This window comes from Otolemur garnettii, unplaced genomic scaffold, assembly GCF_000181295.1.
Source record: "Otolemur garnettii isolate 467f Iridium unplaced genomic scaffold, OtoGar3 scaffold00113, whole genome shotgun sequence".
Lineage (NCBI taxonomy): Eukaryota > Metazoa > Chordata > Mammalia > Primates > Galagidae > Otolemur > Otolemur garnettii.
The window spans coordinates 4,246,453-4,261,605 of NW_003852508.1; the positions used below are offsets into that span (position 1 = coordinate 4,246,453).

The 15,153-nt window shown below is 39.7% G+C and overlaps 1 protein-coding gene across 2 annotated transcripts in view; it reads left to right on the plus strand.

The window, feature by feature from the left end:
* LOC111727580 (phosphatidylinositol 3,4,5-trisphosphate-dependent Rac exchanger 2 protein-like) overlaps positions 1 to 15,153 on the plus strand; it is a 76,230-nt gene that overhangs the window by 22,130 nt on the left and 38,947 nt on the right. For both annotated transcript variants that reach the window (XM_023517547.1, XM_023517548.1), the window contains exons 2-3: positions 14,625 to 14,691; positions 14,935 to 15,125. In XM_023517547.1, the coding sequence (XP_023373315.1) occupies positions 14,625 to 14,691; positions 14,935 to 15,125 (258 nt within the window). The remainder of the gene's footprint in view (positions 1 to 14,624; positions 14,692 to 14,934; positions 15,126 to 15,153) is intronic.

A 15,153-nucleotide genomic window follows, 5' to 3' on the forward strand; every position in this document is an offset into this window, starting at 1 on the left:
GAGTGACACAGATAAACGATCCATTGCATCTGTCTTCAAGGTACGGAAAGTTTAGTGGGGAAGGAATCATGCGAAAAAATCCTAAAGAACAAAATACCAGATGCTGATGTTAAGGGATGCACAGGTGCTGGGTAAAGTTTGAGAAAAGAGGTAACATTGAAGGTGGATCTGGAAGAATAAATGACAATAATGATAGCTGGCACTGAGTGACTTACTGTGTGTCAGGCACTAGGCGTAAGGACCTTGAATTTTGCCAGGTAAAGGAAATCTTAGCTTTTTATCAATTCTAGTAGAAAACATACAAGCCAGGAGTTAGACACTGAAAATCTCAGTATAATCGTGTATGTACTATGTAATCTTTTCCTTTTGGGATTCCACCGAACAAGAATTTTGCTGTGTCATTTCCTGCTACAGTAATTTTTAGGTAAAACATGCTACTGTGAGACTTTGAAGGAACCTCAAGACTATTTTTCTCTTCATTAGAGTATTTGCTCACAGAAGGAAGGATTGTTAAACAAGCTTAGTCTCTGATTTTAAGTTCTGGTGACTGTTAAATACTTCGAAGTTCATTAACGCTTCAATGTTAGTGGAGTTTTAGCTATCATTTAAAGCTTAAGGAGAATTGTCTTTGCATATGAAGTTTTTTTTACAATGTGCATGATTATTTTATCTATCTTTTAAGTTAAAATCTTGAATACATTTATTTTCCTCTATTAGGTCACATACATACTTAGTTGCTTCATAGAGTGATAACTGTAATCCTTTATATCTAACTCTTGTGAGTTCAGTGTAATACCACATTAAGTATTAGATATATGCTGTGTGTCAGGGACTGCGTTAGGTTATGGGATTATAAATTTAAAAAATGGGTCTCTGCCCGCTGAGAGTGCATAATTTAGCACAAGCCCCAAGATGAGTGAAACTCAACATAATAGAATGAAATGTTTTTCGTGGAGTTCTCAAGATGTCATATTTGAAGTGGGTTTTGAAGGATCAGTAGAGTTTTGCCAAGCAGAGGAAGATGAGAAGGAATTCCAGGTAGGAGAGAATGGTATGCAAGAAGGTAGGGAAGTGTATACGTGGATGATGTGCTGGGGGACTGACCGTGATTATGGCAGGGTGTGGTGCTGAGAGGATGGGGAGTCTGTTGGTGGGTAATTGGGAATATCCTCAGATACTGGGATACATTTCAGACTTTGGGTTCTGGATAAATTCAAATAATTTTTTGAATTTATGAAGTAATCATATCTATGATTTACAAAGGTAATGAAGGCAGGCTGGAGTTAAATAGGGTATAGAGAAAGATGTGGTAGAGAAGGACCAAACCCAGCAACTTACTAGTGTCTCTCTAGGACTTCTGTGATTTTATACCTAAAAAGTTCAATTATCAAATTAAATAGAGTTATTTAAAAAGTAAAAATGCTTTGCATTTCTTTGACGATTGGGAACAATGAACATTTTTTCATGTGTTGGTCTGTCTTCTTGGGAAAAGGTTCTGTTCATGTCTCTTGCCCCATTGATTGATGGTGCTGTTTGCTCTTTGCTTATTGATTGGCTTGAATTCTTTGTTTATTCTGGTCACTAGCCCTTTGTCTGATTGATAATATGGGATTATCACCTCCCACTCTGAAGCTTGTCTGTTCTTTGTTGATTGTTTCCTTAGCTATGCAGAAACCTTTTAACTTGATCAGGACCCATTTATTTATTTTTGTTGTTGCTGCAGTTGCCAATGGGATCTTCCTCACAAATTCTTTCCCAAGACCAGTATCATTGAGAATTTTCTCCATACTTTCCTTTAGGATTTTTGTCTTTTCATGCCTAAACCCACCCTGCATATATCTCCAAGGAAAAAGACACTGTTAATAGTTTGTGTTTATGCAATATATATATATATATAACTTTATAAGTAATTAAGTATGATGGGCTTACACAATGTTACCAGTAAGTTTTGCAAGTTTAAACTTCAAATATCCCTAGTAGATTTAAGTAGCTGTAATAATCATTAAAGGAACTCAATATTCTAACTAGCTTTAGTCTTTATTTTTTCTGGCTATGTTCTGAAAACCCATGCTATTTTATTTACTGAACCCATGTTGATTTATTTGAAGTACTTCCTGATTAAAATTTAACACTCCTTCTACCATTAAAAATAAAAATACTGCTTGACTTTAATATTTTTCCTAGGTGTCTAATGAGTTTTTAAAATATCATGGTTAAGGTGTATTATTTGTAAAGCCTTTCTTCTTGCTTCTTTTTCTCTCCTTTTCCACAGATTGTGTTCCATAATGGCAGGACATGGCATTGCCATCGGAAAATGCATGTAGATGCAGTATTTTAACAGTAGATGGCATCCACAGTAATATGTACATGTCGTAGGTGCAGGAAAAGAACTATCACCCTAGCAGACTCATGAAAGGGAGAGCAAAAATCAAGGTGGCCTAAAAGGATATTTGGAAAACAGCAGAATTTTAATCCAGTCAGGTCAGGGATGGAAGGTTCTCAAAAAGGAGAAGAGTAAAATTGAGATTATCAGTAGCAGCAGGAAGTGGTGGGGGATGTCTCCACTGCTACTAACTCTGTAATTACATTTCAGGTCATAAAAGAACTCTGTAAAATGCCTTATTTTTCTTTTTTTTTTTTTAACATGGGGAAGTCCGTGTTCACACATATTGTCTTGTTAACCTTCTAGCAGGGTGTTTTGTTTTTGTTTTTCCCAAAAGTCCAGCAGAAATGAAGCTGTTAATTGGTCGTAGGCAGTTCTATGACAACTGTAATCTTAGGTGCTCCATTTTTGACAGACCAGAAAACATATAGACAAATCCAAGACATCTCATTATCCAGAACTTCTCTTCATGCAACTTTAAATACAATGTACTCCAGAGAAATCTAGGCTGATGCTTATGGGCATTGAAGGTGGGTGGTATGAAGGTGCAAATAAGTATTCTCCCATCTTCCCACTCATCATATATTCTTTAACCGCATGTGGCCACAGGTTGAAACTGTCTAGTGATTTTCATTTGTACAAGAGATCAGTGTCTTTTGATGAGATTTTCCATAGAATTGTTTTCTTAATTTAAGTGTTGTGGTCCTCAAACTTAGTTTAACAATACTGCTTCTAAACTACCAGTCATAGCTGGTACCAAGTCCACTGCTGCACCTTTGTAATAATGGCATTATATCTAATCATATCTAATCATCTCAAAAATGTTATCTATATTTGACCAAATACTTCTACAGTATATTTTTAAAATACAGAGTAACACTAAAATATAAAGTATTTATAAAATGCAAAAAGCAACCTGCTGACAATTTAGAATATTTGGGACAGAAACCAATATTAGACGTGTCCATATGGTCTATATGCCTCATCAAGTGTGAGCTTTCTGTCAATGCTTAGAGATGTAGATCTGGTCTCACAAGCAATGGTCTGGAGAAGCAGCAAGAACATAGCAGGGATTTGGGCTGAATACTGTGGTTCCTCCTTATTAACCAAACACTAGAGGCTCTTATGCTTTAACCATCTCTGTTAGAGATGGCATATACTCCAACATGCCCAGAAAAGGGAAAAGGTTGCCAAATGAGAAAAATATCCCTTTTGTTAGTGACTTAACCTCTGTGTGACTTCTATGATGACAAAATAAATTGGTTTAAATATTTTAAGAGGGGCTGTTGAGTTGTATTTCCTTATGTGAAAAACTGATCATCCCTGGAGCACCAGCCTGACCCTATTGAGCTAGGATACTCAGTATCTATTCATTCGAGAAAGCATTATTCTGATTCTTAAATTAATCCACGAATGTGCATAACTCTGTGTAAACCAGACTCAGTGTTCCTCAAATTTGTTTTCTTACTCTCATAGCAAAATATCAGTTCCCAACTTACATTACCATGTCTTGTTAGGAAGGCTGAATAAATTCTTTGCATTTCTACGGTATCTTGTAGCTATAAATTCCCTAAAGTTTCATATTTTATGAGTCATGCATTTTTCCCATTCACTCATTCATTCATTCTCTTTTTTTTAAACTGGTAGCTAAATGTTTTATTTTGTATCACTTCTTCATTGCTTAACAAGTGAATTACAATTAATTTATTTTATATATAATTTCCTTTATAATATGGATCCAGGTGAAAGGGTGAGGGAAACTTGCCCCTTCCCCTAAAAGTTCACTGGAAGATTAACTCACAATTAGGGCAGATTAATAAGAGAAAGATTTACTTACCATATGCATGGGGAGAACCCCAGAGTGATTGATCACTCAGGATCTCAGTGAAGTTCAGATATTTTTATACCTGTCCTTTTTTGAGGGGGGGAGGTTTGAGGAGTGCAGGTTAGGAACAGATGGTGCTAGGGAGGATAAATGGACGGGAAACAGATTGACTTGTAAATGACTCTCTTTGCAAATTCTCTGAGCCAATTAAAATAACCTGAGAGGCAGGTATTATATTTAAATAATTTGGGCCACATATAGTTGCATTCTTGATCCTCCTTCCTGCAAGATATTGAGATAACAGGGAGAGGAGGGAAGTCTATTGCCCCATTTGATCTTTTGATCAGTTAGTGCAGTTTATACTGATAGAGAGAAAGACCTATGCTTTTTGATGGTGCACGGTCTCTGATGCACCATCAAAAGGGCATGGTGATGGTGCGTGGTCCTATGCATATCATAGAGAGAAAGACCTACGCTTTTTGATGGTGCATGGTCTTCAATTCAAAATATTCTTTGTATCAAGGAGTCAAATTTTGGGGTGAAATTTCCTAAGCTCCATTGTAGTCTACTAGTCCAATGTTCTCTCTCCCTACCTTACATGAACCTGTAATGCAGTCAAATTGGCTCCATTCATTCTGTCCCTGCTCTGTTGTTCCTGGCATAACTTCTACTTAAAATACTGCTTTCACGTTGTGACACATCAGAATGCTATCCAAAGTCCAACTCTTTTGCCATATTCTTCTGTGACCTTCCTTCTGTACACCCGGTGGGTCTTTGCGCCCTTGAATTTACTGATCATCGTGTACCTATATATGTCTTCTCAATTAGGTAGTAAGCTACAAATGCCAAGATTAGTTTCAGTATATTTATTTGGCTTGGATATATTTATATCACCACTTATTGTAACTTATGATATTACTGCCTCTTTCATTGATACTTTATTTTATAGGGACTGAATGAAAAGACAGTATCATAACATCCCTGTGCATGGTGGAGTTGACAACACTGTCACAGTGGAGCTTGCTATAGGCTAGCATGCAAGGAGACTCACTGTGCAGCCCGTATAAAACAGAAGCCTCACTGTCAAGATGGTCTTAATAAGGTTTTCCATCTTCAGACAAGGGACCATGACTTCATTCTTACTAACCTCAGAAGCATAATGAACTGTGGTTACTTTTGGCATTCATCCAATTTTGCCATTAACTTTTCCCATAAAATTTGATTAAGGAGCATTGTAAGACTTTTTTAATTAGGGAAAGTGCATTAGATATTTATTTCTTGTCCGCAGTTTGTCAGATTCTGAAAGATACTGAAGTTCTGTGAATACCCATAAACCTTATGGCTTATAAAATACCTGGTTGAACAACATTTTTTGCCTGCTTGGAATACTTGAAATTGGTTGCAGCCTCAAGTCATTGATACTTTTTATTTTATCAAATCATTGAGTTTAAAAAATTGGTGGCTATGTATATTATGTGCGCATGTTGACGTGGCTTTATTTCCTGCTTAATTCCTCTGGACTTTTATCAGGGCATAGTTATATTTTATAATATTTTGTTACTTTCCATAATCATGGATTAACAAATATTAACTACTGACACACATCTGGATGAGTCAACATGTAAACTCTGTGTTTTCAGTAAACCATTATCTTCTAAGCGTATTTTGAATGGTGCAATTATACCATGTTTCACTATAGTTTCACTATATACGTGTTTTCTATTTTAGTCCTGCTATATAGCAGTTTGGAAAAGGTAGATAGGTTGCTAAATAAAGGTTCACTTGATGTGGGCTACATTTTAGACCTGTAAATGATTTTTCTAACTTATTTTCTCTTTATCAAATGTATATATTTTTAAAAGATTTTGTCCCATTGAATAGTTGAAGATTTCTGTCAAGTTAATTTAAGTGATATTAGCAGAATCAGACCAACATGATCTAAGTGCTCTTAACTGGCTGCTGTATCAGTGACAACTTGGTTTTTTTTTTATAAGGAATGTCTCTCAAAAAGAAGAAAGAGCCATCAGGGTGGTCATCTCTTTCTGTAGTGAAGCTTTCTGTGTGGTACTAATGCTGTCTGGGCTGCGTTTACAGAATGTTTTCTTCCCAGATGACAGTTGAGAAGAGCTGAAGTTGGTTGAGCCATTCAAATGATAGTTTTCTTTTCTTTAACCTAAAAAAAGGTGTTTTTTTTTTAATCTCAAACCTCTATTTGTATACTGATTATGAAATTATATAGATTCCAAATATCTAACTTAATTTTCACTGTTTAACAGATCTCATAATATATTTTATATTACGTCCAGGGAGAGCAGAAAGTCCTTGGCCTTAATTTTATTTCTTTCTAGGGCTAAAAATTCTCCACGAGACGCTTCTCACTCTGTGCATCTGGGTAAACAATTACTGTTATCTATCGAATGAGTCCTGTTTCTTCTCACAGTACTGAGCACTTCTTACATGTTGCTTTAACTTTGGCATATACCTCCTATGTATTCGACAATTCTAAAGTCCATTTTGAAAATGGGGAAACCGAGACTGAGAGGGTAAATAATTTCCCCAGGGACCTGTGTACTCCTTCACCATGTTGGCTTTCTACCAAGCACACTTGAGGAAAGACGTGAGGACATCTGATCAGGGCACCTTTGTGGATTGTAGCCTTGAGTTGTCACCTCTGTTCCAAGCATGTAGCAGTGCTTTGTAAAATAGGAAGACAGAAAATGTGTCAGTTGCAGCTGAACTTGAAGATGATTTATGATCACGGAAGCCAAAGAATGAAATGGAAATGATAAGTTGTAGGCTGCATCAGGGCCTCTGGCCTGGTAGACAGAGGGGACCAGGACCGCTGCTTCTGCAAGAGAATGGGACAGAAGTGTAATTCTATGTTGGGTGGAGATCCAGAGGCAGCCTCACCATTTGAAACCAGGCCATGGAGAAGGCCTTAGTGAAGAGTGAGAAACGCAGTGCCACTCGTGCTTGATGTCAGAGTGTGAGCTAATGCATGTGGGTTTAAAGAAAGATCGCTCCAGACAAGGGAAGAAGAAGTTTATTTTTCTTTTGCCGGATAGAATAAGACCGACATGGTGACAGAGAGAGAAATAGTGTTGGCAGAGAGAAGTTGTAAAGGGGGTGAAGAAGACTGTGGCTGCAGCCAGATGGACAGGGTACTTGCATCCACTCCTTTGTCTTAGCCGCAGGTGGACACCAGAAGCGGCAGGCTGGCTTATCACTGGGGATGTGCCCTAGTCACTGATTCTGCCCCCCGGGCAGACACTGAGGCCTGCAGCTCCCACTCCCTACTAGCTGTTCAAGAACTCCCCAGAAGCTGTAAAAAGACAAATTCTAAAAGGCAGTTTCTGATAAATATTAAGAGAAAGATTTATATTTCTTTTCTGTCTGTTAGGCTCCTTTCAGATCTTGTGAAAATAGAACCCACAGCGTACCTGTCTGCTGGTGAGCTAGGGAGAGAGAGAGCAGAGAGGGAGCACATGTGGTTGATGAGCTCCCCTTCCTGAAAAACGATGAGTTAACAATCTTTCTCTTATGTCACTGTTAAGGTTGTCCTTTAACATGACACTATACTTTTGTGCACTTAAGATGGCAAGAAGCTGGCACAGCCCTAAACTAGGAACTGAACCGTATCATTCACTGGTTCAGTGATGTGACATATTCCAGATGTCAACACAGTATAAATATCCACATCACTCATATAAAAGTGTTTACAAAAGCAAGATTCTAGACTCCCAAACCATTTTTAAGAGAAGGATAATGAGAGAGAGAGAGAGGATGGTGTATTAAAAGACTGAATAAAAATAATTTTGAAATCTTCTTACTTCCAGTGAACTTAAAAATGTAATTCCAGAGCACTTGAAGAAATCTAACACTAAGGGAGACAGCCAACAAAGTAGACCAATAGAAATAAATTAGTCCCAGGAGAGTTAACATTGAAACATCCTGGCAAAGCATATTTGAGATGCTCAAAATAGAAATAAAAGAATGCCATCGTAGGAAGCAAGGTCCCTGTCTCTTTGCTGAAAAATCACTGACTTTGTCCCCGGGTTGTATGCCCACTGCACAGGGCAGAGCTAAGGTCCTGAGATCATTGGGGTTGCAATGCTCAAAGCACTGAGCAGAGAGATGGGGGACATCTTTGAGGATGATTGGAACGGGCAGGAGATTATGTAATTAAATTTGCTAGTTGGTTAAGTTTGGAGCAAAATTACAGGGCTGTGCTGCCTTGTGTTGCCTCCGCTCCTGGGATCACAGTTCCAGTTGTGTTGGTTTCTTGGTATGGACGCCTGGTCTGAGCGGGTCAGCCAATCCACTGGAATGCCAGGTCTGGAAGATACCTTAGAAACTTCCTTTAAGGTTCTGAAAGGAACGTTATCTATGGAGAAGAGTTAAGAATCTTTACGACTAGAGTCTAGTGTGACTCTAGAGTAGCAATTACAGAGAAGCAAACAAGGAGACGGTGACTCAGTTATTATCAAGCAAGTGAGGGGACAGTGAGGAATTATGACCATTTGTAGCCAAGTCTGTTCCTTTACAGAGTTTTGGTGCCCTCAACTCTGGTTCTTGTCTGGTGCCCCTTCATCAATTTGTAGGGGCCATTTCAACATGAGGTAAATTAATTAACAGGAGAAAAGACAAACACATTTATTTAACATGTATACGCAGGAACTTTCAGAAGACCCAAAGTTACAGAAAAAATTGTCCATTTTTAGTGCTTAAATTCAACAGTATGGAAAGCTATGTGGAAACATGATTGGACAGAAAGTATATGGTATAATACTCACAGCCTGAGATGGGAACCCAGCAAGGCCTGCCTGTGTAGATTCTTCGTGGCCTCTCTGGGCGGCTTCCTTCCTTCTGGGTGTGGGGTACAACCCTCTCTGGAAGGGGGATCAGTGACCTACAGTCAAACAAGGTAGTCAAATAATTACTTTATGGCCACCTTTAACCGAATAATGTTAGATTTTACAACTAGCTTTGGGAGGAGGCGGGAGGCCGATGTTCTGGCTTCCATGATCCACCTTTGGGAAGAATTCTAGTTCCCATGGCTAGCCTCAGGGAGGACCGGGACTGAGAGCCAGGAGGGCAAGAGAAGGTCAGAGAAAAACTCCTGCTTCTGAGGCTGTTCCTGAGACCTTCACCCTGGGGTTCTGTCTTCTGAGCCCAGCACCATCTATGAAGAAAGGTGGAAAATCCTCAAACAAAAATAGTCAATTGTCCCATTATTATTTAATTACAAATATTTATGAAGATCATATTATGTTCCACCTACTATTACAGGTGTTAAAGATGCAGGAATGAACTTGGAATAAACTTTCCAATAGAAAGCACAGACTCTAGCCTTGACACAGAAACCGAGTTGCTCATTTGGAAGACACTACTAAGGAAATCATCTAAAATGCGGTGATGGGAAGATATTAAAAGAAAGTGTTAAGGGGGAGAAACCATGAGAATGTGTGAACATATGCCTAGCGGAAGTTCCAGAAGACAAAGAAAATAGAAACCAGTGGTAGAAACACAATACTTAGAGAGATAACAGCTAAGATTTCTTTCTTTTTTTTTTTTTTTTTCCTGAGACAGGTCTTGCTAGGTTACCTGGGTTAGAGTGCAGTGGTGCCATCATAGCTCACTGCAACCTCAAACACCTGGGGTCACAATCTTCCTGGCTCTTGAGTGGCTGGGACTACAGGCATTCACCTCTATACCCAGCTAATTATTTTACTTTTTGTGGAGACGGGGGTCTCACTATGTTGCTCCGACAGATCTTGAACTCTTGGCCTCAAGTGATCGCCAGTCACGGCTTCCCAAAGTGCTAGGATTACAGGCCTACCTACTATGACACCAGGCCACCAAGATTATTTTAGAATTGAAGGCAAGACTCCTCAAGTTGGAAGTACCCTCTGAGGACCTCTCTGGTAAAGGAGCACAGGAAATTTCACCAGTGGGACAAATACAAACAAATCTACACCTGAACACTTTGAAGTAAGACTTTAGTACATCAAGAATAAAAAGGGGCAGTGTCTGTGGCTCAGAGGAGTAGGGTGCCAGCCCCATATGCTGGAGGTGGTAGGTTCAAAACCAGCCCCAGCCCAAAACTGCAAAAAAAAAAAAAAAGGATAAAAAAGGAAATCTTAACCTTTAACAAAAAAATATAGACTAGACCCAAAACAAAAACTATCAGATTGATAGCAGATGCCAAGGGCAGTACTGAAGGGGGAAATTTTGCTGTCAGTCTAGATTCTAGAGTTTTATGCCCGAGTACACCACTGTCACATGCTGACCAAAAATACTATTCTTGAGAAGTAAACCTAGAAAAATGCTTGATTTACAAACAAACAAAAAAAAAAAAAATGAAAGGGGAGAAGAAACTTTTATTTTTTTTTATTTTATTTTTTTTTTTTTTTGAGACAGAGCCTCAAGCTGTCCCCCTGGGTAGAGTGCCGTGGCATCACAGCTCACAGCAACCTCCAACTCCTGGGCTCAAGCGAGTCTCCTGCCTCTGCCTCCCAAGCAGCTGGGACCACAGGCGCCCGCCACAACGCCCGGCCATTTTTTTTTTTTGGTTGCAGCCATCATTGTTGTTTGGCAGGTCCGGGCTGGGGATTCGAACCCGCCACCTTAGGTGTACGTGGCTGGCGCCTTAGCCGGTTGAGCTATAGGCGCCGAGCCTATTTTTTTTTTATTAAATCAGCTGTATACATTAATGCAATCAGGGGGTACAGTGTGCTGGTTCCACACACAATTTGAAATATTTTCATCAAACTGGTTAACTTAGCCTTCATGGAATTTTCTTATTATTGTGTTAGGACATTTATATTCTACACCTAGTAAATTTCACATGTACCCTTGTAAGGTGCACTGTAGGTGTGGTCCCACCAATTACTCTCCATCCCCCCATCCTCCCCTCTCCCCTCCCCTCCCTCTCCCCTTTCTCTTTTTTTGGGCTACAATTTGGTTATAGCTTTCATTAGAAAGCTATACATTAGTTTCATAGTAGGGCTGAATACATCGGATATTTTTTCTTCCATTCTTGAGATACTTTGCTAAGAAGAATATGTTCCTGCTCCATCCATGTAAACATGTAAGAGGTAAAGTCTCCATCCTTCTTTAAGGCTGTGTAATATTCCATGGTGTACATATACCATAATTTATTAATCTATTCATGGATCAGTGGGCACTTGGGTGTCTTCCATGACTTAGCAATTATGAATTGGGCTGCAGTAAACACTCTGGTACAAATATCTTTGTTGTAGTATGATTTTTGGTCTTCTGGATATATACCTAGTAGAGGAATTGGAGGATCAAATGGCAGGTCTACTTTTAGTCTCTAAGTGTTCTGCAAACATCTTTCCAAAAGGAACGTATTAGTTTGCATTCCCACCAGCAGTGTAGAAGTGTTCCCTTTTCTCCATATCCACGCCAACATCTCTGGTTTTGAGATTTTGTGATGTGGACTAATCTTACTGAAGTCAGATGATATCTCAAAGTGGTTTTGATTTGCATTTCTCTGACGATTAAGGATGATGAACATTTTTTCATGTGTAGGCCATGCACCTGTCTTCTTCAGAGAAGTTTCTCTTCAAGTCCCTTGCCCACCCTTTAAGTCATTCAATTCCACTATTTAACTTTTGCTATGAAAAGTAATAACAAATTCTATGTAAAAAGATAATAAAAGTACATGAAAGAACCATGAACAGGCAAATACAAGAAAAAAACAGCCACCAGATGTATGCAGATTGAAAATAAAGACAGGAAAAGGTGAAATTGCAATAGCTTCCGTGTAAACAAGGGTGTGGAAGATGATCACACCTCTTCCTGAACTTGGGCTAGCACTGCAGGTGACCTTGAGTGCATGGAGCTGCTAAGTGTCAACTTTGGGATGGTCTTTTTCCTGGGGAAGACGAAATTGGAACAAGAATGGGAATGGAGACCTGAGAACAACTAGAGGCCTAAAGCTGTAATGTTTTATTTCTTTAAAAGGTGAAGCAAAAGGGCAAAATGCTCAGCTTTGTCAAAGCGGGGCATCCACGGGCCTTCACAGTACTATCCTGACAGCTACCTGTGCGAGTCAAACCAAAAGACACACAGAACTTTCAGAGGAACAGGAATTTTTGGATACAGCAACAATGTTTACCAAACATTTACAGGGCGGTTTGCCTTCTGCAGCTCCCAAATCCCTCAGAATAAAACCTTCCTGGGGCTTGTCAGGCCCGCAGAGTCTGCCCTTCCTGCATACTTGCCTCACATGATTCAAACGCTTTTCCTCTTCTGATAACAGCATTCCTCTGGATTTTCTCCTTTGGATACTGGGCTGGGGAAAATCTAGAACATTTTAAAATGATCTCAGTTGCCTTTGATTTTAATCACAGAAATGATGTTGCTCTTCATCTCTGAACTTACTCTCAGTCTAGTGCTTTTAGTTAGAAACTCATTCACGCAGCACAATGGAACTGTATTTTCATGGTACTTGAGGGACATTCCGCTTTGCTGTGGCTTGTGTCACCATAACCTAGTCATTGTGATCTGGTTGCTGTCTGTAGCCCACACACACCCCACAGTCTTATGTGCGCGGGAGCAATTGATGCATGCCAGTGGGATTCATGGGGTTCAGGCCGCGAGATTGCAGATCGTACCTGCCAGCCTCACCCGAGGGCAAAGTGAGTTCTAAGGAAACAGCCAACCTTGGATGCTGAGTTGCTTACAGTGTTTGGGGTGAAATGGTTTAATCTGTATTTTAGAGAAGAAGGTATTAATTCTCAATACGGATAAGCCTAATTGTCAATGTGGAAAATTAGTCCTTAGACTTAAGCCTTTTCTAATATAAAGAGTGAAGTTTGACTAATCCATATTATTTTATCTTAAAAGGACAAAAAACAAACACTACTCCTGGTGATAAGACTAACACTCAGTGTAGGCACACACATTTAGTACAACTCAAGAAACCAGCACACAGGACACAAAGTTCTCCCCACGCTGACTTGGCCCGATACTACCTATGAATTTTATTTATTTTTGTTTTTTAATTTTTTCGAGACAAAGTCTCACTATATTGCCCTCGGTAGAGTGCCATGGTGTCCCAGCTCACGGCAACCTCAAACTCCTGGGCTTAGGTGATTTTTTGCCTCAGCCTCTCAGTAGCTGGGACCACAGGTGCCTGCCACAATGCCCAGCTATTTTTTGTTGCAGTTGTCATTGCTGTTTAGCAGGCCCGGCCCAGGTTTGAACCCGCCAGCCTCGGTGTATGTGGCTGGCTTGATAACCAACGTGCTACGGGCGCCAAGCCCCTGTGAATTTGTTAATGATCTGCCAATACATTGAAGGCCTAACAGTGCTCTGAAACCCCAACATAATCTGCTTTTATTTGTGTATCTAGCATGACAACTCACTAATATTACGGGACTTATTTTGTTCCATCAATATTAAACCTTCACACTGTAGAAATCTCATCTTATAAAAAATAAAAGCTGGGCAGCGCCTGTGGCTCAAAGGAGTGGGGCAATGGCCCCATGTGCCAGAGGTGGTGGGTTCAAACCCAGCCCCTGCCAAAAACTGCAAATAAATAAATAAATAAAATAAAATCTAGATGATTTCTTGGGCGTGTATTTCACGCCATTGACCTGTACACTTAAGAAAAAATAAACACTAGGTCAGACAAAACCTAAATGTGTTCTCTCTTCATGTCAGTCTCTTAAAATGTCTAATATTGAGCCACAAGCAAAGCAAACGCAGTGGTAATTCTTTGGAAGATTGTGTAATTACCATAGGTCACTAGGATTCCACCTGGTATATAAATATTCCTTACCGTACTGCATCCTGGCGACAAGAAAGGAGCCATTGCTCTGTGAAAGGGAGTTTATCTTCTCATCTGAGCAGAGTTTAGTGATGAAAAGAATGGGCTCAGTATTCTGCTTAATACTATGTTTCTGAGCATTAGGTTCATATGCTTACGTTTTTACAGTAAATGAAAACTGGATAATGTTCTCCAAGCCACTAGAAAATGTGTTTCTTCAGCTGTTCAACAACAGTATTAATGATTGTAAATATTGATGAGCATTTAATTCTGTACCCTGCACTTCTCTACACGTCGTTTCTGCGTTAACTCGTTTAATATTCTTGGCAGCCTATGAAGTAGAAGCTAATGCTGTCCTCAGGTTCCAAATGAGAGAACTGAGCGTAGACCCGTTGAGTTATCTCTCTAAGGCCGCACAGTATGGAATGGGGCTGGTGGTCGCTTTATCATTTTTTGAATGAAAGACTCTTGGCTTTCGTGCAACCTCGCTCTTCGCGTGTTCAGTGCTTTTGTTTATTCACTTGTTTTTAAAAGGAAGTCAGTGAAACTTGAATGTCTTCATGCATTTTCTGTTATTTCTAATAACAAAGGATAATTCCTTCTTTGGATTCTTACAGGGCATTCTACTTGGACAAGTCAAATTCACCGCCAAACTCCACATCCAAAGCAGCCTATATAGATAAGGTAAAAGAGATGATTGTGTTTATTGCAATTACTATTTACATACCTCCCTAATTTGGTTTTTCAGCAATTATTTTTGAGCAATGAGTAATTATAAATAGTTGTGGTCTCCAATTCTGTAACTTCCATAATGAAATAATCATGTAGACTCTTCATTAAAAGGTATGACAACTGTGCATTGTAAGCCATCTGAAACGATTTTACTAGATAAATTGAACTTTGTGCATTCATCCCTTTTTTCTGCAGCTGATGAGGCCTCTCAATGCTCTGGATGAACTGTACCGACTGGTGTCCTCGTTTATCAGATCCAAGCGCACAGCTGCCTGTGCGAACACGGCCTGCAGCGCCTCTGGAGTTGGCCTGCTGTCCGTCTCCTCGGAGCTGTGCAGCAGGCTGGGAGGCTGCCACATCATCATGTGCAGCAGCGGCGTCCACCGGTAGGTGAACGGCCTGCCTCGCTTGTCT